The 27804-nt window shown below is 38.2% G+C and overlaps 1 protein-coding gene across 2 annotated transcripts in view; it reads left to right on the forward strand.

Annotated features, from left to right (window-relative positions):
• Positions 1-719: 719 nt before the first annotated feature.
• atp6v1h (ATPase H+ transporting V1 subunit H) overlaps positions 720-27804 on the forward strand; it is a 45293-nt gene continuing 18208 nt past the window's right edge. The window contains exons 1-11 of one of the 2 annotated variants that reach the window (XM_036138362.1): positions 720-860; positions 2538-2686; positions 3876-3975; positions 4495-4584; positions 5706-5819; positions 15797-15901; positions 16778-16837; positions 17795-17892; positions 20859-21051; positions 26867-27045; positions 27467-27592. In XM_036138362.1, coding sequence (XP_035994255.1) covers positions 2583-2686; positions 3876-3975; positions 4495-4584; positions 5706-5819; positions 15797-15901; positions 16778-16837; positions 17795-17892; positions 20859-21051; positions 26867-27045; positions 27467-27592 — 1169 coding nt within the window. In that variant the 5' untranslated portion in view covers positions 720-860; positions 2538-2582. The remainder of the gene's footprint in view (positions 861-2537; positions 2687-3875; positions 3976-4494; positions 4585-5705; positions 5820-15796; positions 15902-16777; positions 16838-17794; positions 17893-20858; positions 21052-26866; positions 27046-27466; positions 27593-27804) is intronic. The other variant, XM_036138363.1, reaches the window with a different exon arrangement.

The raw sequence follows: 27804 nt of genomic DNA on the forward strand, positions 1-27804 counted from the left end.
CCAAAAATAACAACAAATTAATTTGTTAAAAACTCTAAATGTGTTTATTAGGAACAAAATCAACTTTCTTCCCTGACTATCCAGTTCCCAGACCTATACCTTAATTATAGCCAGTTTCCTGAGCAGATTAGATGAGTGTATAGGAGGTTAGACCCATCACTCTTGACAATCTGTCAGATTTTGCAAGATTTTAATTTTTTTTTTTAATCCCCCTTTCTGGATGCTCCAACATTGTGAAATATAAAAAAATAAACTTTCAACAATAAGGCAAAAAAAAAAAAAAAAAGAAAAAGTGGTCCTACTAAAAAGCAAGGGGGTTGTGCAAAGTATTAGCAACAGGGATACCAATAAATTAAGCAAATTTGATTTTGTTTTAAAAGCAATTAATTCTTCATTTGTATTCTAGCACCCGCTGAATGTTTGTGCTCAAATTAAACATTGGATTTTCAAATGTTTTCTATGCAAGATTGTACTTCTTCAAAAAAAATAACATTCTTTTTTTTATTTATTTTTATTTTCACACGTGCTTACTAGGGGAGCAAAAAAGGTGCCACTTTAGTTTTAGCTTGTTGGAAACCTCCTGGTGAGGTCGTGTTTATTATCAATAATATTTCTTCTGTAAATCCATCTGCATTCAGCTGTAACCCATACCAAACCGTGAAAAGAAACATAATTTCAAAATCGTATTATTTACGCAGTGAAAGCCAGTCAGCCGCAGTATCCAGCATGACGTGCTGGGGCAGACTGGGGATCATGTGACTGACGGAGTGACCGTCACATGACACGTCGTGACGCCGTGTTGTAGTCTGACAGCTGTTAGCATAGCTTAGCCTAGCCCAGGACAGCAGCGCGGAACAGCTGTAAGTTACACCGCTGCACTCTTTTATTGTACACAATTTATTTAGTACACATGTTGTGATACTGTAGTATCTGATTACTGGTATATCACGTTTTATTTTTACCAGTTTATGGATTGCCTTTGTGGCTGATTTAGCACAGCTACTGTGGGTTAGCATGCTACTCGTTTTTATCTTTACTCGAGCTAACGGTTTTCTTTTCTGTGTGTATCTGTGAAGGTAAACATTTGACATTTTTACATGTTCAGAATAAATCTGGTCAAATTCTATTTGCTGTGTTTCGTTGCAGGCTGAGTACTGTGTCGTTTTAGTCAAACCTATCACGACTAGTAATGACATTGTGTTAGCTAAGATTGCAAGCTAGTGCTGTGTAGGTTCAGTTTCTGCGACTCTCTCAGTCTGATAAATAAACAATAAAGAATCTTAAATAGCTGTTTCCCCACTAATCACTTGTGGGATAAACGTGCCAACATATAATCTCTCCTTTAGGCTGATGAGCTCTCTAAATTAGAGTTTAACCATCCAGGTTGTACTGCTGTACTCCCAATTACCTGCAGTCCTTGGCTTAATCTGAATTCACAATTTAAATGTAATCTTACCAAGATTGATGTTTAGCACTTGAACAGATAAAAAAAAAAAATCTAGATAATTATTTTTGCAATTATCAGCTCAGTGGTTACATAGGGTTGCACAGCAATAAGCGCACACAACAAGCTGAAACAGAATGAGCAAAGTCACTAGCTATGCGCAGTAGGTAATTAAGGAGTTCCAAGCCCAATTAGCCCAATATATGCAAATAAAAAAGTCCACTAGGTCAATGCTGTTACTTGATGCCTTCATGGATCTCAGATAGTGGGAGTTGTTAATTTTGATGCATATAACTAAAGGAAGGTATGTCCGTATAGCCAATTGGCTCCTCCAATTATAAGCTATTTTGTATATTTTTATATGGTATGCACCTTTAATTGAATGCTACATGTCAAAGTATTCTGTTTTTTTTTTACTTAAGAGCTTCTTAAGTAAATAATCCTTGCAACTGGATTGTTCACTTTATGTTCAACAAGGATTGATGTCATACTCAACAAGCTATTCTCATGAGTAATAAGATTCTGATTAATATTTTTTTTTTTTTTAAATAGTCCTTGTTTACAGACATCTTTATCTACAGGGCATTTTTATTGCTTATGGTTAATGCAAAGAAATGCCAGAATTAAATCGTAATTTATGGCTGAAACAAATCGCAATTTAGATTTTTTGCAATATGGCACATCCCTGCTCTCCAATTCAGCGTCACTTGGGATTTAAACTTAACATATTTTGAATTGCGTCTCATTTGCTTTATGAGGAAGTACAACAGAAATATAACCTGACCAATTCAGAGAATTTCTCTCATCATGTCTGTTTCCTCCGATTGTCGTCCTCACGATTTTATCCAGCTTTTGTCTGGAGTTTGATGTGCACAGTCAACTTTAGTTGATTTTATAAAAACCCTGCAGTCTGTGACCAAGCAGCAGGTGAAGTTGTCAAGTGTGTGTGATCTGAAACAACAATCAGTCTGCTAGTTGTGAACGCCTAGTCTTTTTTTTTTTTTTTTTTAATATGTCACGACTGTAGAGGTCTTGTAGTGTTCCCCAGTAATATGATCACATGATGTTGAAAGTTCATTGTTTTTCTCTTCAGATCGTGTTTTCTTCCTGACACATCCTCTAAAGAATCCAGGACAAAATGGACATCCGCGGGGCTGTGGACGCTGCAGTCCCAACCAACATCATTGCTGCCAAGGCGGCTGAGGTTCGGGCCAATCTGGTCAACTGGCAGTCCTATCTTCAGTAAGTTAACTCTGCTTAACCCTTAAGGTTCTCACTATTAGGATGTCCTAATTCCAGTCCGTTCATAGCTATAATATAATGCTGTGATTCAATTCAGGTTTTCCCTTGTTTTTTTTTTGATTGCTCTGTTCAAGAATCAACTGGTTAATAAAATGGCCATTAAGAGCATTTAATGCCAATCTATGTGGGAGCATTTTTAATAAAAAAATAAAAAGTAAGCGTCCTGTCCCGAGAAACCACAGAAATTAACTTTTGTCTGTGTTAGTCAGCCATCCATTTCCATTTTAAATTCAGTAAAGAGCTAACCGCCTTGCTGTTGTTCGTTTGTAGCTTGTTCTAAGTTATCTGTTTCTTACATGATGGGTGAGCACAGAATCTGTGCAATCGGTTCTTAGCTTTTGATTTTAATAATAGTAGCTAAATAAAGTCGGCTTCTAGGCTCACACATGCTCTGCTGTTGTAGGTACCGTCTGCCAAATGTGTCACGTACCGAGTTTAGCAACCAATATGTGATTGGTAGAGATCTATTTGGACATTAAAAGGGTTTTCTGCCATTGTGTCCATGGCAGCTTCACAGATGTGCTTCTTTAGAAAGCCAACATGAAAGCAGATGAAGTTTATTGTGGTATGTTTGACATAGTTAACGTTGGGAGATCTGCTGTATTTCATAGCCTTAAAGCAGCTGTTCTGTAGTTCCTCATGGTGATTCACTGTCTTAAGTTATACTTCCTGTTTTAACTCCGTTCAGTTTAACGGCTCTGATTTAATTTTAAGCCCACAGTATTATGTTTAAGTCAATAATCCATGATTATGGATACGATTATGATCTCGGCTTCAATTAGATGGCCGATTTTTAAAATTGCGGTTTTGCCTTTGCTGCTTACCATTTCAGACCCGGCTGCGTTTTTTTTTTTTTTTTTTTTCTTTCGACATGACCACGTCTTATGTCTAGTGATTTATGTTGTTGCTGAAGGTGGCTCTTTGACTTTTAAGTGGCATGCTACTGCAAAGCGAAGCCGCAGTGCATATATGTTTATGAGCTGCATGCACGGTGAAATGTTGCCTTATCAATAAATGGCCGTTTATTCTTTTTCCTGCAGACGTTAGTTTTGTTCACATATCATGTGTTGTACAAACTTTATTGTAGCTGTGCTCTGACAACCATTGTGGTTGTTTATTTTGCTTGTAGGAGTCAGATGATCTCTACAGAGGACTGTGAGTTTATCAAGAAGTTTGAAAAGGCAAACTCTGAAGAGAAACAAGTCATTCTGACCAAAGAGGGGCACCAGGTAAACCGTTTGTGTACGCCGCAGTGTACTTTTCATATCGTCATTCAGTGGCTGCAGTTTATTCAAAAAGTACCGTGCTGGTACTTAAACGATCTCTTGCACATTTATTTACAGCTTAACCTGTAACTTAAAGCCTTTTTATAATAAAGACCCTTCCAGAATCGTCTCCCTTTTTGATAGAAATGCAGAGTTGTAGTGTCTTACAGAAGTCTTAAGTAAAGTGAAAGCTGTTATTTGGACATTGTAAAAAATATTATCTGTATTCTATGGACAGCATGAGTGAGTTTTAAGGTCCTTCTATTGATTTTCATGTTAGTGATTTATTAGCTTAGCATTCAATTATTTTATTCAGCATTTTACTAGTAGCCCAGAACAGATAAAATGACTTCAGCTAAATCCCTGCTGTTATATAGCCTTATTTATCATCTTTGTTTAGAGGTGCTTGTCAAATAAAAGAAAGAAGGAAAGACAATGTTGTTGATTTCTTGAAAAGAAATACATGTCTGTTTGTTTATTCAGTGTGCAAAGACATTTCTGAACCTGATGGCCCACATCTCCAAGGAGCAGACAGTCCAGTACATCTTGACTCTGATTGATGACACTCTGCAGGTAAACAAATACGACCTCGTGTACCATTTTGTTCTGTCTCAGTAACGTTCAGTGTAGCGAGTCTTACCAGGTACATCTGCACAGAAAAGTTATTTTATTTAGAAATATTTGCTTTATCCTTTATAGAGGAATAACTGCATGAACAAAATGTTTTTATTAAGGTATCAGAAGTGGATATACAATATGCCACTTTATATATATATATATATATATATATATATATATATATATATATATATATATATATATATATATATATATATATATATATACCATTAGAAATTCTGGACTGATGGGAAAGCATAGCTTTATACATTTATAAAAATTTCATCTGTTAACAGAAAAAAATCTTATTGAGATAGGTGTTGGGTATCAAATGACATTGATAATGAGTTTTATTTATTTGATGTTTGCAAATATCGAAAACAAGTCGTATAATTGAGATTCTTACTTTTGCTGTCCAAGCTATTCTTGCATTGTTGACTGATGAGAACACCAATAAATGGGCCGGTTACATTTCAAAATATGATCAAACATAATAATATTAATATAATTGCACTGTTGAATGGAACTGTTGCCATGACGTAATATTTTTCATAAGGGGTAAGGTATTAATATTAAAAGCAGTTTTTCTTTTACTCAGTATGGAGTCTCTGTGTAACAGATGTTTATTGGGGTTGAATTCCACATGTTGGGATATAAAAGCATTTGCTTAAAAAAATTAAAAAGAATTCCTGTAGAGAAAACTAACTCTAAAATGGGAATACAAAATACCCTATGTAAGTAGTAGTAGTAGCCAGAAGAACTTGGTGAATTTTTAAGTACCTATTTTATCCTAATTTTTACCTAAAATATTGTATACTTAGAATAAGCGAATTCAGATGCATAGTGGTAAAGAAACTGTGGTTATGAGTTTGGAGAAGGAATATTATTTAATAGCACATTTTTTGTCAGTTTCATATCTTCACTGTAAACATCAGTCCTATTTTCTATTTTCCCCCCTTTTGAATATTATTGTTTGTTTCTAAGGCTGTGGTCTCTTTCATGCAGTCAGGTTGATACGCAGTCATGCATTTACAGTTCAAGTCCCAATCCAAGATTTTACTTTAATTGTTTTTTAGGAGAACCACCAGAGAGTGAACATCTTCTTCGACTACGCCAAAAAGACTAAAAACACCGCCTGGTCCTATTTCCTTCCAATGCTCAATCGCCAGGACCTGTTTACTGTCCACATGGTGAGTTGCAAGAGAAATTGGACATCTTGGTAGATTTCCAGTTCTCTTTGAGGTCAAAAATGATGATTTAAATTTTTAATGTTTGTGATCTATTTATGTTATTCTGATGACTAAAACACAAAAATGAAACCAACTGTGCTGGAGGATCTTTAAGAAAGGTATTTGTTTCGAATTTCTCCAGAAAATGAAAAGATTAGATCATCTCCATTTATGCCTAAAAGCAAAAATTTTGATTTTTATTAAACTTCAAAGTATATAAAAATAAATGCTCTTGGTTAATGCTTTTATTAGGTTAAAATGTTGGAAGTTCTTGGTTTTGTTAGAATAACTGCGTAAGGGAAAAATAAATCAGATTTTTAAATATTTTACCTGCCAAACATCATTCAGAGCCAGTAAAGAGAAAATTGTCCAGTTCTAGAGCTGTGTCGATATCACAATATAAATTTGTACATTTTTGCAGTCACAAAAGATGGCTTGGATGCATTATGTGGTTGGGTATCTTATTTGAGTACTATGCAATCACTCCCTGCTTGCTAGCAATATATGTGGCAAGTTAGAGTGTGTTCACACCTTTTATCCACTGGTTTGGTTTCTTTTCACACTGAGAACGCTCCAAGCGAACCAAAGCCTGTCACTATAAACCCCATAAGAACATGAAAAAGGGAAGAGAATAAGGAAATCACGTCGTAATTGTAATTGACCTCATCACCTCGATATTCTGCAAAAGCATTGCAGTTGTGCAGCCCTAGCCGATTCCAATTTTGGTTTATTGATTTTAACATTTCTACAAAAATGTGTAGATAAACCTGTTAAAGCTGTATAGTTAGTAAATGCTTTTCATAAGTAATGTTTTTTTTTTTCAGGATAAAACACAACATGAAAACAACACATAAGTAAATTTCAATTAACTCTTATTATATTAGAATGGCTGTCTGGGTGGTTTATTTTCTATTCAATTATAGTGCATTACTGCGCCGCTGGTTCTCATGTATTTAAAGAAGAAGGTTTTGCAGTCAGGTAAGGTGCTCCTTGTAAAAAGTGGTTTGCACTTAATGGAAGGGTTATATATTAAAACCAGCAGTGAACTGGGAAATGTAGTGCGAGGCATTTTTGGAAGCAGATATTCATGTCTGGAAAGAAACTGTTTCACACATTAACAAAAAATAATAAAACGTGTCCGGATTGAGAAACTTAACAACACGTGGTGCATTGCAGTTTTCAGCGCATGGAGCTGCAGAGCAACAGCCTCAGCACAGCGTCCAACACTGACAACTTCTGTCCTCTGTAGAAAGCAACTAAAAGGGCATGTCTGTCTGAAAACCTGAGTGAAGGAGTGTCTCCAGAGACGGAGGTGACCTCGTCTATTGATTCATGTTTTTGGGTGCTTTGTGTGACTGGCAAGGAATGTGTGGTAACATTTGGGAAAAGATAGCAGAAGACGTGATAGGAGGATGGTAAGCTGGTAATGCAGGGTTTCCGCGCGGTAGTTAAAGGTAGTAAATGAAATGAGCTCAAATTAAGGCCAGTGAAAGGTAGTAAAAGGTAACAAACAGAAGCTGACTTGGTAGTAAATGTTTAATCACCTCTTCAATATATTCTGACTTTTCTATTGATGCTAACTTCTTGTTTTAAGCTCGTTTAACTATAGAATCTCTATGAAAAATTATTACTATGGCAGGACCTGAGCTAATGTCCATTTGTGTCTTGTTTGTCTTCTATCCCTGCCTTGTTCCTTTCTGATTATATTTGTGTTTCACACTCTGTGTCTGTAGCCATATTTTTATCCAATTCTCATTCAAAATTTCTGCGTATTTTTAAATTGTTGCACAAAAGAAAATGTGAATCATACGTGTTTCCATCTACTTGTTTCTAGCAGTTTAACCAGGCAACGCTAAGCCTTCTGCCGTTATACGTTGACATTACGCTGTAACAAACAGAAAATAGAGGTTGCTAACCAGCACGGACCACAGATCAGTGATGAGGTTTAAATCAAAGTGTTGCTATTTTTTCTTGATGGATGAGACTAAGAAATGCTCAAGTCTCTTTATCATTCCACACGTACCTGTTGTTGCTTCCAAACATGTTTCCAAGCATTATGGGGACGTTCAGGAAAACAGCAGCAGCGGAAACATCTGATCAGTCAAGTGATGTAAACGTTCGCTACGTCAGAGCTTATTCGACAAATGTTTCCATCTCTTCTTTCGTATATTTACTGTTTCTCAAAAAAGTTAAAATCATGGAGGATGATGGAAAGCACATAAAGTTAGTTCTATGAACTAATTTATTAGTTCACTGGAACTAACTATTTACATGATAAAAAAATTATAAATAAATAACAACAAATGATTCACAAGTTTGAACCAGTTAATACTAACAATCAGCTTGGGACCGCAGTTTGAAAGGTATACAGAAAAAACATTCGCCATGACTCCCCATGATCACCCTTAATGAACGTGTCACAGGGAGAAAAGAGCTTCTTTAGTTCAATGGGGAGGAGGAGGAGAAAAAAACAGTGACCGCCGCTGCAGTGTATGGACATTATTCTATGTAAAGTTAGATGCTGTATGTGTAGTGATGCATGATACACTGGACATGGGCAATGTATGCGCTTCACGTGATCTCAAGGCACGGCTGCTCAATGCGCTATTGGATCAATGAACGCATTCACGTATCGGCCGATACTGATACAGAAAAAAATAAAATAAAATATTGTCCCTTCAATGTATCAGTCAACCTCTAATGTCTAGGAGAGAGAGCTAAACACTGAAAGACAGGACCAACTGCATCATCCACAGGATGAGCTAGAAAAATGAATTCATGCATTTGTTTTTTGTCAAATTGATCAACGGTGTTTTCACAGGTCTGCCTAAAAAGTGGATCAGAAAGCTGCAGCTGATCCAGAACGCTGCTGCCCGCGTTCTGGATCGTAAGACTGAGAAAGTAGAGCACATCACCCCAGTTCTAAAGTCCTTACACTGGCTCCGTGTATCTCAGAGAATAAACTTTAAAATACTTCTGTTAGTCTATAAATCACTGAATGGCTTAGCACCTACATACATCACAGACTTGTTATCAGTGTATCAACCCTCCAGACTACTAAGGTCTTCTAGCTTCAGCATTCTCTACCCAGAACCAAACACAGAGAAGCAGCATTTGGTTTTTATGCTTCACTTATCTGGAACAAACTCTCAGAAGAGTGTTAAAGAGTGTTAAAGTGTGGAAAGCCTGAGTTCCTTTAAATCAAGAGTTGCCTTTAAATATTAATGTTGAAGTTTGTAGTCCAACTTGTCTTATATTATCATACTGCTGCTACTGTTCCAATGCAATGTGCTTTTTATCTGTAATGTCAGTGTTTCCCCTAGAAATACTGTCGGGGGGGGGTGTCTTTCTTTCACTTAGCTTTCCATTAATATCACAGAAAACAGCTTTAAAGGAGCAATCACCTTATGTCTCTCTTAACCTTCTTCCTATTTATCCATCTTTCTGTCTCTCTCTTTATGTTTTGTCTCTATCATGTAGAGACATGGTTATATTTTGAAGGCTACCTGCCTTTCTTCCTTCCTACCTCTCGGTTGAATGAAAATCTCTTTAAAATCTAGATCTGCCAGAGTTTATAATATATTTGAGCGTAACTGTATTCAATTTTAATTTTATTACGTTTGGGATTTGTTTCTGATCCATTCATGAGATCTATCTAGCAACAAAAATGCATTTTCCAAGGACAAAGCAGCCATCTTATTTCATCGATGGACTCAGGAAGGTGGATTTTTGTTTCCAGCAGAGACTTTTGGTGATGTGCAACAATCAAAGCAAATGTTATGTTTTGTTTGTAGGAGATCTGAAAACGACCATAGATCCGATTACCTGTTGAATATGTGCTGCATTGAGCATTAATGCTTATAATAGTCCATTTTAAACAGAGGTGATCGTCCCCATATCTATATCAGGCAAATGTTCTCAGCATATTGAAATAATCAGGGCACCATGTGAAATAAACAAATGCGTTCTTTGCAGTTATAACACAACAGTAACAACTGACAAAGGACGCATTTATCCTGTTGGATCCCGCGCTCCCGACACAATCAATACACATTCCGTTGGGGATAGTTCTTGGTAATTTAAGCATTTCTCTTTAATGAACTCCCCATGTTCCCCCATCAGAACAGCCTCTGCCGATGTCTTCGCAGCCAGGAGACGCTCGGTATTACAGAGTCCGTGGGAGTTTTACAAAACGCAGAAATATTTACCAAGGCAGGTAGAAATATGTAGTGACTGAGCGTTCTCTCTCCTGGCGGGAGTGTAAGACTACCTGCGTGCAAACCCAGGTGACTCTGAGCTTAAAGTAAAGGAGAGACGACTAGCTTAGGAGAAACATTAAAGGCGGCTGTACACCTGGTTGTACCGTACACCGCGCTGACTCTCCGTCGACATTTTAAACTTCATAGTTGAGCAAAGTTATTAGCTACATGTCTTGTGACAAACTCCTACATTTCCCACAGCAGCACCCACCGTACACCTGTCGGTCCGCGGTGCAGAGAGGCTGCAGGAGCTTGCACGTGGCAGAGCTGCCATGGAGACCTCTTCCCGCCGAGCAGTTTATAGTGACGTCACGTACGCGCTCGTAAAACTAAGCTCTGCGCGTACTTGTCAGCGGACGCATCTCCACCTTGTGGGAGCCTAGAGACAGAAATATCTCAGAATGCGATCTGCTGCTATTTAGAAAGGCTAATTTTAATGAGGTTAACCAGGAACACGCACAGACATATAATAATTTACTACATACTGTGAACTTCTTGGGGGGGGCGGACAATTTTGTTGGCATGACGGTGCGCCTTAGTTGTTGAACGGTAGGGCAAACACTTCATGTTTTTTTTACTCAATAATTTTTTTTTTTTTTGTTCATGTTCAGCACTTTGAATTGTCTTGTTACTGAAAAATGCTTTATAAATAAACTTGCCTCGCCTATAGAAGGGAAACAGGAAGTTGTTTGCAGCAGCGGTTCAGCCGATGCCCCGATCCAGGACAGTGTTGCAGATAAATAGAATGCCAGACCAGTTGTAGCTACTATGAAGATGAATATCAGAGACAACATAAAGTTCAAAGTTGAAATAACAGGAATTCTAGGTCTCCAGGAGGCCAAGCCTATAGCAGCATAACCTCAGAGATAACACAGGATAACCTAAACCACTCCAACTATAAGCTTTATCAAAAGGGACATTTTTAAGCCTAGTCTTAAAAGTAGACAGGATTGCTACATCAAAGATCAGCAATCTGGTCTCTGAAGCAGCACGGACCTTGATTATTAAGGGCTTTATGTGGGAAGGAGAGTTTAAAATTCTATTCTGGATTTAATGGGGATCCAAGAATAGAATAGAATAGAATAGAAATACCTTTATATTCCCACAGTGGGAAATTCAGGCATGACTGTAGCGAAAACAAGTTGACAGAAGGCACCAAACTCTCACACAAGATTAAATATGGATAAAAAAAGCTACTTTTAAAGTTAAGCTGTAGAGCGAAAGAAAAACAAGTTATTACAAAGGGAAAAAATACAGCACTGTATTTCTGGTAAAAATGAAATGTTCAAGTTAAAATAGAAGAAAATCAGCAGATGAATTACAGAGCAAAAGGAAAATTATCTCTTACTCATTTTCATCAGGACTCTTGCTGCAATGCTTTGGATCAGCTGAAGGCTTTTATCTGACTTTTGTGAACTTGCTGTGATAGTTAAGAATTACAATAGTCCAGCCTTAAACTAACTAATACATGGACTAGTTTTTCAGCGTCTCTCCTAGACAGAATATTTCTAGTTTTGGCAATATTCTGGAGGTGAAACAATGAAATTCCAGAAACCTGTCTAATATGGGATGTCAGGATTTCCCACAGAAAATGCGACGACCCTGGCGGTAGGTGTTGTTGTGGGGGCCCGGCAGGCTTATAACACACTGGGGGAAACCCTGGATTTAAATGAAGTGGCCTGGTCAAAAATAACATCAAGGTTGTTTACTTACCTGAAGCCATTTAAATGCCATCCAGATTAAGCGACTGACTAATCAGTGTCTTTTTCAAAGACTCTGATCCGAAGGCAACAACTTCTGTGTTGTTTGAATTTAAAAGCAGAGCATTTAAAGTCCTCCACATTTTCATGTCATCCTCAGCGCCGCTTGCAAGGCATTCTGGGGCCAAGGGTTTGGCTCAGGGACGCATTTAGCCAATACTTGAGCCACATATTACTGCTTTAACCATAAGATAAAACTTGAAAACCTACAATAAAAAGGAAAAAAAAATAATACATTGTTTTTTATTTTTTTTGCAACCCAAAACAGATTGGTTAGTAATCAAGATTTAGCTCTGCAGGAACCGTGCACCAGTTGGCTGATTGTCCTATATTAGATAATGATTTCTTGTTAACTCACTCAGTCTCTGCTGGATGTTCTCCTTGGTTGGGCAAATGTGTGAGCACCATACTTTTGTTTTTATTTAGTCACCAAATGTAGTCTGATTAGTGTCTCTGACCTTCCAACTTTTTTCTACCCTGCATGGCTCATCATGTCTCCACAATTTGTACTGATTCAGATGTAAATTGCTGTTAAATTATCAGCTTTTGCTTGGAGATGAACCAGTCAGAATTGTCATGGCCGATTTCTGATCTCCCGTTTTTGTGAGGCTTTAACCAGCTAAAACCATTTATGGCCAATTCCAATATCTCTTTTGGGACTATATTATAATATGAGATCAGTATTTATGTGAAAATATAACTTAGATATTGATACGCAGCAGAATACTCCAAGTCTGAGGCCATGGTCCTTGACCGGAAAAAGGTGGGTTACTCCCTCTGAGTTAAGGGTCAGGCTCTGCCTCAAGTAGAGGAGTTTAGGTATGTTGATGTCTTGGGCACGTCCTGCTGGGAGGAGACCCCGTGCAAGATCCAGAAATATCAGATTATTTTTTATTTTTTTCTTTCCAACCAGCTGGTCAACTGTGATGACTGATCTAGCTGAAAACAACCAATACTGAGTGTCTCTAATTTCATCGTATGTGTTACAGCACCAACAGGTCGTCACCTTAGCTTTTTGTATTTACGAGTGTCAACGTCAATGTGGCTTTCTTCATGTTAACAAGAACATTTTCTTTTCTATTCTCTTAAAGCATGACTGCACCCATTGAGTTTGCGTTTTCTACCTCAACACTGGGAAACGGCGTTCGTAAACTGTGTTTATTCACAGTGGGCTGTGATAAGGATGGACAGTACTGAATAGTAAAAGAAAGCCCTCGTTTTCACCTCTAACATGGTGCACTGCATTAGATTTTTCACATCCAGTCATTTTTTTAGCAGATACTTCTGTTACTAATCTTAGCAATTCATCAATAATTCCTCACAAAACAGCCTTCACCTTTTCCTGAAAAGCAACCAATTAATGTTACGACCGGTCTGCCTCTCTTTTCAGTTCAAGAATGACCCATCTAATGGCAAACATAATACTATGACATGACACACACAGTCTAATTAAGACGAGCAGCCAGATGGTATCCAGCAGGTGGGCATAATGCGACCTCAGATCTGTGACACAGCACTTAACTCAATCCAAGTGTCATGCTGGGTCTTACTTTCAAATTTCAGCCTCGTTTCTACTCATCCTCCCCATGGCAAGAAGGAAATTGGAGAGTTTAATTTTTTCCCCGTCTCATCTTAGGGCACAGGGAGGCTTTACGGTGAGGAAATTGTTTATGAGAGATTAGCCTCTGTGAGTCCTACCATAGATGGGGATTCTACCATTGGCTGTTTTAGGACAGCTTTGTTGAAGTGTTCCTGGCGAAAGTCTTTTAAAGGAAAACTCGTATTATCTCAGTGTGCACCCAGATTGCTTGCTTATCTTTTTTTTATGGCTATGCCTGTGGAATTTAAATTACAGATGCATCATAGAACACCTTCTCATCTGGTGTGCTGAAACTTTCTTAAGGTCACTCCTGTCATACTATATGGAAGCGGAGCGATAATAAAAGAATAATAATAACTTGATATCCAAGCAGCATTTTTTAATCTCACCATGGCTCTATGTGGCATGTTTGTCATTTTAACGAATAACATTTGTTGACCATTGAGTGTGCAAAGATATTCCTGTTGACGTTTTTCCCATTTTGTGATGTTAACCACAAACCTCAGTTTATTCTGTTGGGATTTAATTAAATAAAAAGTAGTTTAGAATTAGAAGTTTGAATGAAAAGACTTGGATTTTTCATTTTTCTTCTAGTCAAAATCTAAAAAGTGTGGCATGCATTTGTAGTCAGCCTGTAGTCATCCTGAACAAATACTCATAGAACCACTATTTGCCGCAACTTCCCTTGCAAGTGTTGTAGAGACTGAAATATTTGTCCGCTTCTCTTTGCAAAAGTGCTAGCAAATGCGAGTTTTGAAACAAATTCTCAATGTAATGTACAGTTTTGTTTACTTTGATTGGACTATTTTAATCAATGACTATACTTTGATCGTAACAGTTGTGATGTAGCTCTTCCAATAGGTTTAGGTTTTCAATTCAGTTCAGTTTATTTATGTAGCGCCAACTCACCACACACGGCATCTCAAGGAACTTCACAAAGTCGGTTCTATCTAATCTTACACACAGATTGCTTAAAAGGTTTTCTATTTAAGGAAACCCGGCGGATTGCATTGAATCATTGACATACAGCTCGCACTCCTACTAGAAGAGCATGTAGCAATAGTGGACATTCACCTGCATGGTTTGGTTGACTTTGCAGCAATCCCTCATACTAAGCATGCGTGTAGCGACAGTGGAGAGGAAAACTCCCTCCAAAATGAAGGCCTTTTGCAATCTGTAACCAGTTACCTGCCAGGATATCCCTGCATTGAGCTCCATCAATATCCTCATGAACTCTGGCCTGGCCAGCCAGACTGAAATACACGGGACATAAGTCAGTCTGCTAAGGCTCCATATGATCCGGCCTAAAATGGAATGGACCAATCACAGTGCGGGAAGCGGGACTTTACCACGCATCATTCTCAGTGGCAAAATGACCCATCATGCAGCAGCGCTTTTCTGTAACCATAACAGTCAAGGTACAAACGGATATTTTTGTTGGAAGATTAAGAAAGTATTTGTGAGTATCTTACATTTATTTTGTTTTAGACAAAAGCAGCAAAAATTGTTAACTGAAGAGTTTGCTCAACGGCATGACATGTTTTACAGACTACAAATTAAAAGAACAGAGCGTGTCGCTTGGAGCTTTTTGGGTCACGTCCGCTTCTATTATGTTTCACTGCAAGGATGTTCAGGGATTTGAGCCCTGTTAAGCTTGTGGAAAACTGCAAATGGGATTTCTGGTGGTTTTCCTAAAGTGTCGAACAAATAGTTTGAGCTCAAGTAGAAGAAACACCATTCTCTTACTTGAGCGTTTGCATCTCCTCCAGAATTACCACGGCCTTGTTGGCTGCTCCCCTGATTAATCCTCTCCTTGCCGTACCTGTCGGTTTAATTGGACTGCCATATCTTGGTGGTTTAGTTTAGTGGTTTTGCAGTGCTCTTCATCTTTCAGTGTTGGACTGAACAGTGCTCTGGGTGATATTCCATGGTTATTGATTTATAACCAAACCCCTGCCTTAAACCTCTCCCCGAACTCTTTGATCTTCAAATTGCTGCTTGTTCACTAATGTCTCCTACGTCTAAGGCCTCCACAGAACAGTTATATTTATGGAGTGGATTTTTTATTTTTTCATTAAGTGATTTCTGATGGCAATTTAGGTGCACTACGTTTTATTTATGGGCGTCAGAGTTAAAGGGGGTGAATATAAAAGCACATGCTTTTCAAATTTTCATAACAGATTTTTAAAAACCATACATTGTTTTCCTTTCACTTCAGTCTTCAAAGTCTTGACTAATCTTATAAAAAAAAGTCTTACTATAGATATCCCTTGTTGGAACACAAGAATATTGAATATGAACTGTCATCTTTCATCTTAGGCTGCAAGGATCATTGCTAAGCTGGCTGCCTGGGGTCGTGATCTGATGGAGGGAAGTGATCTGAACTACTACTTTAACTGGATTAAAAGCCAGCTCAGTTCACAGGTATGCAACTCAAAGTTTAATACAAAAGAAAATCTGTTGTGATTTAAAAAGATATACTGAGATTGTTTTCATCTCCAATCCAATTTCAGAGCTTTCAATTAGAAACTAAATACTTAAGAAACACTGAATTTTTTTCCGTATATCTGACACTCAGTATAATGCATGCATGTCGTAAATTGTTGACGTTTGCACTTGAAAACAATTGTGGTGGATAGAAACGGTTCAGTCCAATTGTCTGATCGTCATGTTGAACGATGAGTGAAAAAAATGGAATTACATTGCTTGTAAATTAAATTGGTTACGTTTTTTTTAGTAGAATGATTTCTTTTCCTTTAATTCCTAACAATGAATTGTTACCTCTCAGGTATAAGCTTGCTAGTCTGTAGCTTTAGTTTCTTCCTTCTCATAAGGAGCTTAAATTTATTCCCTCTTTAATCAGTTCGCTAGCTGTAGGCATTTCTAATTTCTCCTCCTATTCATTTCGTCTTCATTTTGTTCGGTGGGTTGAATTCAAAGTAAAACCATTATCTAAATTAATAATATGTATTCGGTTAGATTTGATTTCAGCAGGCTCGTTCTTCTCTAAATTGGTCTAATGACTGCATATTAAACAATTGCCTTGCCTTGGTAGATATTTTCATGAAAGTTTGAGTTTTAATACTAATGAATGTATATCTCCTGATCTCTTGGGGCTCTTTTTCTACCCATCAGTGTTCCTAATATAAACCTGTGGAACAGATTTTATACTGACTTCCTTCAACAGGGACGAAGGGAACCCTTGAACGTCCGCTGCTCCTACATTTCCTCTCTGGTCAAGCTCAGAGGAAACGCTTAGAAGCATTTTGCACGTGTTTATTTTTTTCTATCTTTTATTAGAATCTACATGGTTCAGGTCCAGAAACAGGCACAGGAGCAGGAACGATTTCCCCCAGTGAAGTGAGTATGAGCAAAGCGCATCTCCAGTCAACTCAGCCCCTGGAAAGAAAAAAAGGGGAAAACATCTGGCGTATGTTAGCTGTCGCTGGACTTTCACACCTCCTCTGTCCCTCCTTCTTTTCTCACCCATCCTGTTGTTGCACTCCAGTTTTCCCATTGCCGGCTTTAGACGGTTGGAGACATGAGCAACTTTAGAGCTACCTCTCCATTTAGACGGCATGGTGTTTGCTGCCACAAGCTGATCTTAAAGGTCCACGTGAAAGAATGCATGCCGGAAGCCAGTTCTGCTCTAATGCTGACGGGTGCATGACAAATGGCTTTCTTTAAATATTAGACTAACAAGAGGGAATAGAAATAACCTTTGCACAGCAGCAGCATCCCACCGTCTCTTACTTATCCCATTCCCTTCGAAGCGTATTGCAGTTATTCTGAGAAGTGTGCTCAGAAATGTTCTCGCGCAAGCTATCTAATGACTTCTCATTTTCCCTTCTCTCTGCATTTTCAACCAGGTAACGTCTGCTCCTCCACTATTGTGTCTCCATTGCTGCCTGAACCTCTTGCTGGACTTTTGCTTTTATTCCACCTCTTTCAATTAACAGATTAATGCGATCTAATTTTTTTTCCCCCTCTCAGCTTCCTGCACTCTAATGTTTCTTTACATTTTGCTCAGGTTTAATCGGAGACTCTTTACTCCACTGTTGCTTTGTATTGTAATCCTCGTGTGACTTTTAGCATGTGTTTGATGTGTAAATAATATTGTCTGCATGTGCACTGCCTCTGGTTTGACACGTGACAACAATGCAAGGTTTGAAGTTGCCTCGTTCCGTGTTTTCTGCTTATGAACCACTAAATGTTTGGAGTTGCACTTAAATTTCTAACATTTTGTTTAAGTCCCGTAATTTTGCCGCTCTAGCCCTTGTCCGTGGTTGATTTTGGATTTGCCTTTGTGTTCTGCAGAGCTCTCAGTACGTTCAGTGTGTGGCCGGCTGTCTTCAGCTGATGCTGAGGGTCAACGAATACAGGTTTGCCTGGGTCGAAGCCGATGGAGTCAACTGGTGAGTAATCACTTTGAGGTCACTGAAAATTTGTTTTTGAGCTACTTTACGTCTTTTGTTTGCATTAATGTGCTGGACTAAAGCCATTAGGGTAAAATCTGCATATTTATTGATGTTTGACTGTTAGAAATTGTTACTATTATTAATTTCCAGCACAAACTTTATAAAGACACAGCCCTAGTGTGGCACATTTTACTGCTCATCTTGTAAAATTAACATATTGTTTTGATTTATAATGATATTTGGCAGCAGTCCTTTAAATTTAGTTGTTTTTGGTTTTGTTTGCTTCTGATTTAAGCTCTGCTAAAGCGCGTAATTTGTCAACGTCCCTGTCTTATCTGCTAATGACAGAGTAACAAAATATTTACAAGCAACAACAAAGCTTAATTTATTTCATTTCATTAAAACTGCTCCAAGTTTTATGAAAAAGGGTTTTAAAAAAGGGAAGAGGGAATAAAATACATCTTATTTGTAATTCTTAACTTTATTCTAAACTCTTAATTAAATTTCTGTCTGTACTGAGACTTCTGTTCTTCTCATCTGTACATAATTTTCCATCCTAAAACCTTAGCAGACAAATGGTAGTAAGCTGCTGCATTAATTAACTTACATCACGTTCTGTTTTCTTGTTAGAATATTTTGTTCTTTCTTAGTGGCTATTGCAACATTGGGAAAGATAATTAGTCATGCAGCATTTTGAGGTTCTCAAGCTATAACCTTGATTAGAAATGCAACATTATGACACTATGAATGCAAATTTATAACTCGGCTAGAATAATAAAATATATATGTTAATAATTTTTTAATGGTGTTTTGGTATTACTATTGTTAAAGGTTGAAACAATTCCTGTAATGATTCGGGGACCTCCATTTCAAAAATCTCTTCAGGCTTTGGCTTCGTTCGCACTGCAGGTCTTGATGCTCAATTCTGATTTTTTGCTGAGATCGGCTTTTTTTGAGGTGGCCGTTCAAACTACGATTAAATGTGACCGCCGTCAGACTTCTGTCTGAACGGCTCAAGACCACAAAGTGACCCGCATGCGCAGATAACAGAAGGAGACGTCACACAGCAGCGCGCTGTTTACGGAAGTAATGGTGAATGTAATTGTTTCTAGAAGTGTTCGATAAAGTTAAAAAAAGGAAAACTTGAAAAAATAAACAGATACCGGCCGCCATCTCTTCTTGCTATTATTAGAACGCTGCTAAGAAATTGTAAGCGACAATATTAAGACCACATCAGCTATTAACAATGGTATTTTATGGAGCGCTAACTGCTGCTACTGTGTGTGGATGTGTAGTGAGAGCCAGGAGAGTGACGTGAAAGATGGATAAAATGTTACATGACCGTTCAGACAGTATCCAAATTAAGACCACATACGCAAGTGGCACAAATCAGATTTATTTTATTTATTTTTTTAGGAAAAAACTTTAAACATAAAAGAAAACAGCACAGTGCGTGCACTGCTAAGCTGAATTAGCACAACAGCTAATGGCGCCACACAGACGGTTTGAGACGTAAAAGCAGGATTTCTAGAGATTTGCAGTAATTTGTCAAAATGATCAGCAGAATCTGTAGACGGCACTAAAACACAGATAAAAGAAAGAGGCGATTTGGGGTTGAGTTACCCTTTAAATGAATTATAATCTGGTATTTTACATATACTATCCTGAAAATGTCTGAAATTATGTTTAGTAATTTTTAGGAGAAAAATGTTTTAAATGGAGCTCATTCTGACCCTTTTTTATACCCCTTTTTATCTCTCGCGAGGGTACGCAACGAGAATTTGATATGCGTGTGCGCACGTTCATGTGCCAGGGTTTGTTTACCATCGTTTCCCGGCATTGACGGCGCTCCCGTGAGTGTCTGTGTCGAGAGGCGAGCGTGGCCTACGTTAGCGTCCTTCCACGAATGTCTAAATTAAGGAGAAGCACCAAGATCTCGCTTTGTGGAAAACGTACTCTTGTGGGGTTTTCTGGTTTGCATAAAGAACCCCCACAAAAAAACTAACAAAACAAACAATTCAAGTTCAGACTCCTGATTTCTGGAAGGTTTTAACTTAGACCCAACACACAAGTTTTAACATGAAGAAGTCCGGTCTCCAGCTGATGACTCCTTTAAGTACTTTCCAGGTTTGAACAAGAACTGAAAAATAAAGCAGCTTGAAATAAAAAAACTGTATTTCTAGACTTATTTTTTTATTTTTTTTTGCCCCTTTTGGCTAGAAGACCAATCCTTCAGTTTCTCCATCCTTTATTTCGGTGTTGTTTTTGTTTTTACAAGTTCCATTTGTAAAGCCTGCCCACTATAGAACTGTCCATAAATTGATAATAAACTTTTGAATTTATACTTTAAATACCCACATTAAAAGGATGGAGTGCTGTTAGAAATTTCAGGAAATGGATCAGACCTTACCCCGAGACATCTGTCGGGCATCTTGAGGTTAATGGCTTTAATTTGAAACTTAAATTAAAAATATGTCACCTGATAGCTCACTTACAAATTCAGAACCTGAAAACTCAGAGCCTTCCACTTAAAGCAAGATATCCCAGATGAACTCTGCTCGTGACACGTACATACGATGTTTAGAAACCAGGTGATTAAAGCACTCCGAGCCTTGCGTTTGCTGTTCAGTGATTCTTAGCATCTTTAAACTGGCTGTTCGTAGAAGTGGGCTGTAAAACCAGCCTCGCCACACGATCTCGGAGCTAATCATTGCCCATCGATAAGGTCCACATCTCTGCACTTAACAGTCATTTCTGCAAATATACCAGTTGTCTAGTTGCAGGCTTCAGTGCTGTACAGTGCATTTTGAGCAGCTTGTCCATTATCTGAAGACTGTCTGAATATTTCATTCTGAGCAATTATCAAAGCACACGGCTACAAACGACAGTTTGAGTAAACATGCATTAGATCTAAAAAGCGAGTTCTCCTCTCACTGCTTTTGTGTTTGTTTTGCCTGTTTTAGCATCACAGCAGTGCTGAGCAATAAGTGTGGCTTCCAGCTTCAGTACCAGATGATCTTCTGCATATGGCTGCTGGCCTTCAGTCCTCAGCTCTGTGAGCAGTTGAGACGCTACAACGTGGTCCCCGCCCTATCCGACATCCTTCAGGAGTCTGTTAAGGAGAAGGTCACTCGAATCATTCTGGCTGCCTTCAGGGTCAGTGGGGAATTTTTCACTTGTCTTTCCTCTCTGTAAAATGTTTCTTTTCATGGGAAAAGACTTTCAACCAAATATAACTGCTTACCTGTTCCCGTGATTGTATTTATTGTATTTATTTCCTCCTTTCCGCTTATTTTAAGTGCTAAACAAAACCTGTTGCTTTGACTTTTTGTTTAAATCTTTATTCACTCGTTATTTCCAGATGTATTTTCTGCCTAACGCAGAGGTTGTTTTTCAAAGTAAACCAAACCCTATCCTAGCCGCTCAGCTGAGAAGGGATTGAAGAAACTAGGTGAGGTCAGCTACGTTTATGGCCGTCTCTTCGATGGTCGTGTTTTATCCCTCAGGGTCCGTTTTTCGTCCTCGGTCACCGTATTGATGGGTACTGACGACCACCACGACCAATGCTGTGAATGTAATTTTCTCCGTTGGTTGGCAGGTTGTAGCTGATGACCGGGGGGTGGGTAATTAACCATGACCCGCCAACCAACCAAATTCTAGCAAGTCATTTTAAAACATTACAGGCCTATAGTCAGATTTACATACAGTCAACTCGGTCTTCATTATGGTGCCTCACATAAGTAACACATTTTTCTCATTGTTGCTGAAACGAATTTTATACAGATCCAATAAAAAGTAAACACTTGTCGGAATTGCATTATGTGCAGGTAAAGCCACGTTGAACAACAGCAACACTTTTGACAAAGTGGCCAAATGCAAAGATGAGCTGAAAAATGACCTGACATAGTTAAGGCCAGTGGTTCTCACATGTTTTCTGTTGTGCCCTCCTTTGAAGAAGGAAGCATTTTCCCCCCCCCCCCCCCCCAAACCCCCATTCCAACAAAATGGGTGCAAAAATGTATTTTTTATCATTTTATGTTATAATGCAGTAAGAATCATTCTGAAGTTTAACCAGAACCAGTTTTAAACTTTATATAATATATATATATGGGTTCTTTTATAACTCATAACAATGGTTTCTAATAACCAGAATGATTTTACATTGCCACGCTTTTTAAACTATATAATATAAACAACAATATAAATGGCTTTTAGCCCGACTCGTACCTGCAGTCAACTTTTAAATAGCTATGAAACCCAAATGGCAAAAATAATATCAAGCCATTAATATTAAAGACAAACTTCACTTACGTTGTACACTGTATTACACTATATTCATCATACTACTGACCGCAGGTATAGACCAAACAGCAGGGGGTGCTGTTGTCACATTTAGAATGATTTAGAGTGTGTCAAACTCATTTCTATATGGGGCCACTTTGGCATCATGAAGTCATTATAAGGGCCGGGCGCACCTATATAGATAACACTTTTGATTTCATAATTTCATTCCAGTTCACATAGTAACATAAAATTACCACCCATAGGCCCATTTGAACAGTTTATTTGCAAAGAAAAAATGATATTGGGGTGAGTTAAATTTTAAACTCATCATTCTGCATAATCTTTTATCTTTTTGAACATTTCTGGATTGTTTTAATGTGACATCTGACATCTAGTTGCAGGATGCTGTTACTACATTATTACTACACCACTTTAGAAGGACATATTCCTCTACTGTATGACACGATATGCCGTTTTTGGCTCTTGAGGTCTGGATAAATTGCCCTGACGGGGCGGATTTGGTCTACGGCAGGCATGCCAAAAGTGCGGCCCGGGGGCCATTTGTGGCCCCTGTACTGATTCTGGGCGGCCCCCCCACCACAGGTGGCTGATGCAGATAGATTTTAGTTTTTAATTAGTCCAAAATTATTACAGAAAAGTTAAAATCCTACAATTAAAAATGTTAAGTACAACACAAAGTATTCATATTTTAATAAACATACTTTTGACATTCTCTCTAATTTCATAGAAACATCTATCCTAAGGTGCATTAAAATTTGCCTTGAATTCAATTATTAAAACTGGCTAATTGCTGCAAGTGTTTTCGAAGAGCAACCGACCCAAATACTGCTGTTATATTGCTAGACCAAAAAGAGTAAAGTTTATTATTGTTAAAGGGTCAAATTAAATTATTTAAAATAATTTGCAAACTGGATGACCATCTTTTAATGAGCAAAACCCTTTTTTAAATTTTGGATCTACAATGATTTACACATTCATTTCCTACAGAAAATCTGACTAATTTTTTAAAAAAATTATCATATTTTGTAGAGCAGGTAAAAAAAAATTGACATCATTTTTTTGGTTTATGGTAATTTTTTGGCCCTCGAGTTCATTTGACTTGACAATTTTGGCCCATGCACCGAAAAGTTTTGGCACCCCTGGTCTACGGGCCTTGAGTTTCACACATGTGATTTAAAAGGTCTGTATTGTCTGGGCAAAACGGATCAAGCCTCACCAGATTGGCCTGTGTTTAGTTTATTCCAAACAAGAAAAAATGTAACTACTTCCTAAATAAATAATTTAGTGGTTTATGATCTTGCTTCCAGCCCAGCTACCTCCTGTGTTTGCTCACAAACATCCAGGGAACGTTTAATGGCATCGTTAGCGGTTTCTTCTTGATGTTTTGTGTTTATGCAGGGTAATGATACCCATGTTGTCCTATGTTGACAAAAACAAGTGGTTATAGGCTTATTTACAGTATGTTCTCTATCTATAAGCTGATCTTTAACTACAGGGACTGGGATTGCTGAATATCTGGACCATCTGGAGTGGCACAGCAAGTCAGTGTGATCGTTTCTGTTCACAACAGCAAAGTAGAGCATTTAGAAAGCTCATAGTAACGATTTCACGCTCAGCTCATGCCAGCTGTCTGACGCTAACCTGGGCAAGCCCGTGCACCCATCTGCACCCTTCTAATAAATGTACAGTAAATTAATTTTGACTAAATGATTTATGACTCAAAGAAGTAGGGTTTTAAAAAAAAAAATAGCTTCAGCATCAACCCGTCTACATCAGACGGGCTAAGCGACCTTGGTCCCAGTACAATGGTGAGATAAAGGGGCCCTGATTACATGTTTGAAACATGAGCTCAGAACAAGCTGATTTTTAAACCCCGATTTATAGAAAAGTGCTTTGTATTTAAGGCCTCTCCTTCAAGTTGCCATTGCTCTTTCATTGCAATCATTTTGATCTGTGGCTGGTGTGTATCTGTTTATTTTAAACTCTCCTTTTTTGTCACCTGTTTTTTAACTAAGAGAAATCAATTTGAATGGGATTCAGTGCTCCATGACGTATCGGGTCTGATTTAATCAGATTTTAATACAGTTACAGAATCTGGAGAAGTGTCAAATTTGATTTATTCATGTTTTGAGTCTGGATAGTTGTGGATAAAGACAAAGTAGGGAAAATATGACTTGTCTCATTGTCTAAATGTTCCAGTCATCCATGCAGGATATCTATCCAACCATCCATCTCCTTATGTTCTTTGGTTTTGGCCAATTCTGTACTTAAAGCTTAGCCTCCGTAGAAATATGTGCAGGTGTTAATAATGAAGTTTTTGCTATGCATGCTTTTAAAAATGGGCCCAAATATGACTTCGAACTTTGTCACTTTAAGTTTGGGAAATTCAGAAATGTTGTCATTAAAGATAAGTAGGAATATTAATATTACTCAGAACTCCTTTGGTATTTAAAGTAAGAAAAAGTCAAGTAGTTAATGATTCCCCTGTTAGAGATTCGCTACCTTTAGGTGTTCTTAAAAGTTGTTGAGCTAGAATGCTTTGTTTACAACTAATTAAAACAAGTGGCGAGCGGCCATGGCAGAAGGGACTCGTGTTAAGTGGGTTTCCCTTGAGTCGTCCAACTTCCTTTCCGCTGTTTGTTCCTAAGAATTAAGGCCGCTACACAGTTTCCCAGTTCAACGACAATTCGTTGATTTGTAGAAACCTGAGGGCTCTCAAAGTGTCACTGCAAATTTTTCATCAGCTTACAGAAATATTCTGTTAATCTAGCAGTATTCTGCATGTTTGTGTTTCCCCAAATGTCCTCATTATGCAAATGATTCTGGTCGCCACATGGGACGAGCAAAGTGACTTAAATTATCCACACCATCTGGGTGTCCTTGAACACATCATCAAATTCTGCGCTGCAGAGTCAGTGCAGCATTCCCTCCAGTCAAACACTGTGAAAAGATTGTGATCGAATTGTATTGTTTCTCTACTTTCCTTTTTTTTTTTTTTTAAGGCATATTTGTCCAAAATACAACACGATGATACTGTTTTTACACAATTAGCAAGAAGTAGGATTTGCAATTTTATTGATAAGTTAGTATACAAGTTTTAGGCTCCAGTAAAGTTTCCGTTGTCTAATAATAGCAAGAATGATGCTAGAAAAAGATGTACAAGACGATGGTGAGACCAGGGATGCTGCACGGTTTAGAGACCGTGGCGCTGAGGAAGAGGCAGGAGGCAGAGCTGGACGCAGCAGAGATGAAGATGTTGAGGTTCTCTTTGGGAGTGATGATGATGACGGATAGGATCAGGGATGAGATCGTTAGGCGGACAGCTCATGTTAGAAGTTTTGGCGATGAAGCCAGAGAGGCCAGACTGAGATGGTTTGGACATGAGCAGAGGAGAGATGGTGAGTGCATCGGTAAAAGGATGCTGAGGTTAAAGACCAAAGAGGAGATTTATGAATGGAGGGAAAGAGGACATCAAAGTAGTTGGTGTGAGAGAGGAAGATGCAGAAGATAAGGTTATATGGAGACAGATGGCTCACTGTGGCGACCCCTGAAAAAACAAGAAGTATTCCCACTCTGCTGCCTGCCTGTAAGGGTATACATTATTTCAGCTTCCAGCTGAAGAAACCGTTCAAATCTTTTATTCTGCAGGAAATGTTAAACAACAATTTTTATTTTCTTTCAGCTCCATACAGAAATTTTGAAGATTTTTCCAAAGATTTTTGTTTAAGAATCACTTTGTACATTTAAGCCCTGGTTTAAAACGTACACATGCTCTATATGCGGAAAACATACAGTTACCACTAAAAAACAGCAACATGGGCATGAAATCTATATTACTGTAGTTTCACTTTATGTCGGAGGTCTCATTTTACTTAACCTGCTTAAAATTGTCCTGGAAATTAAATTTCCAGAACAGAAATTGAAATTGTTCTCGAAATAACTGTACAGCTGGTGTGTCTGTTATGTGAGAACATTTTTACATGGGATCAAGAATCCAGAGTCTTTTATTGTCACCTCGTGTTACCGGGTTGAAACGTAAAAATGTTTGAGACAGACACCGGCTCAGGATGCACTCAAATAATGTATACAGGTAAACACAAGCGACATCATAGTGAAGAGAGAGAGAGATATTTGAATTCAGTCAATTGGCTGCACTGGCCAAACACACTTCCCAGGAAGCCCAAGATAATAAGAACATTATAGAATAGCTATGTGCCTTAATTTATCATCACGGCTTTGTATGAAAATTACAGGAGTTACTGGAACACCTTGTCTCACATTGAACTGTTTTTGTCCACTGTGTGCATCCAAAACTCCAAATGCACTGTTTACACTTCTGTGACGATGACCTGCATGATTAGATCAGTGGCCATTATTCATTTTAAACAGCAGTTTCTTTATATAACCCAATCCTTAACATGGGCACTTTGAATTCCAGCCTCAATCGATATTCCGGGTCTGTTCAGCTGATCAAATCTGCCGAATCCAATCACACCTAATATTTTAAAGTGTCTTTTTTTTCCCCCAATGCATTGCTTGACAAAAAAACATTTGATCTTGTGCAACAAACAGATGTTGACGTTATCATTTTTCTAGGTGTTTTTAAAAAGAATCCTTAACTGACCGTATCGGTCAATTGATGTATCGGCTTAATTGCTGTTGACAGAACCTGCTGGAGAAGTCTGCGGAGAGGGAGACGCGTCAGGAATACGCTTTGGCCATGATTCAGTGCAAGGTGCTGAAACAGCTGGAAAATCTGGAGCAGCAGAAGTACGACGACGAGGATATCACCGACGACATTAAGTTCCTGCTTGAGAGGCTGGGAGAGAGTGTGCAGGATCTTAGGTATTTGGTGGCCATCATTTCATGACTAGGATGCAATCAGTGGCCATTTATTCTTTAGTTCTAATTACTTCAGCAATTTATGAGACGTTATGTCTCAAGGGTCATGTACAATTGCGATTCTACATGACCCCTTGCCTAACCGAGTTATGGATATTATATTATAAAGGCTGATTACTGTAATAATTGTGAATACGGGGTTGATTGCATGCTGGGATGACGTCTGTATATTAGAAATGCTGCCATGTCTGCTGCTGCACCGCTCAGATCAGCTCTTTAGATGAAATGGGGTTAAATGAAAGTAACTTTTGTGTTTTACAAAGTAAAAATTTAACAGTTAACTCTTAACCTTTCTTCTCTGGTCGTTTTATAATAGCATTCTCTCTGTTCTGTGTGTGATTTTTTTTGTTGTTGTTGTTCAAAGCTCCTTTGATGAGTACAGCTCTGAGCTGAAGTCCGGCCGTCTGGAATGGAGTCCCGTCCACAAGTCAGAGAAATTCTGGCGTGAAAACGCCGTCCGACTGAATGAGAAGAACTACGAGCTCCTCAAGTAAGATAAAGGCTCTTCTGTGACTACAAAGGGAATTATATCCTTGGCCTTAAACTTGATTTGTGATTTTGAAACTACAGTGAGAGCGAAACTGCTGAATGTGCAGGTTGTTCAGCCACTGAAGGACACAAAACGAACTTTAATGCATGCTGATGTCAGACAGTGCCGGCAGGACAAACCACTTCGTCACATTTTAATTGTTTTCTTTGCGC

This window comes from Fundulus heteroclitus, chromosome 6, assembly GCF_011125445.2.
Source record: "Fundulus heteroclitus isolate FHET01 chromosome 6, MU-UCD_Fhet_4.1, whole genome shotgun sequence".
Taxonomy (NCBI): domain Eukaryota; kingdom Metazoa; phylum Chordata; class Actinopteri; order Cyprinodontiformes; family Fundulidae; genus Fundulus; species Fundulus heteroclitus.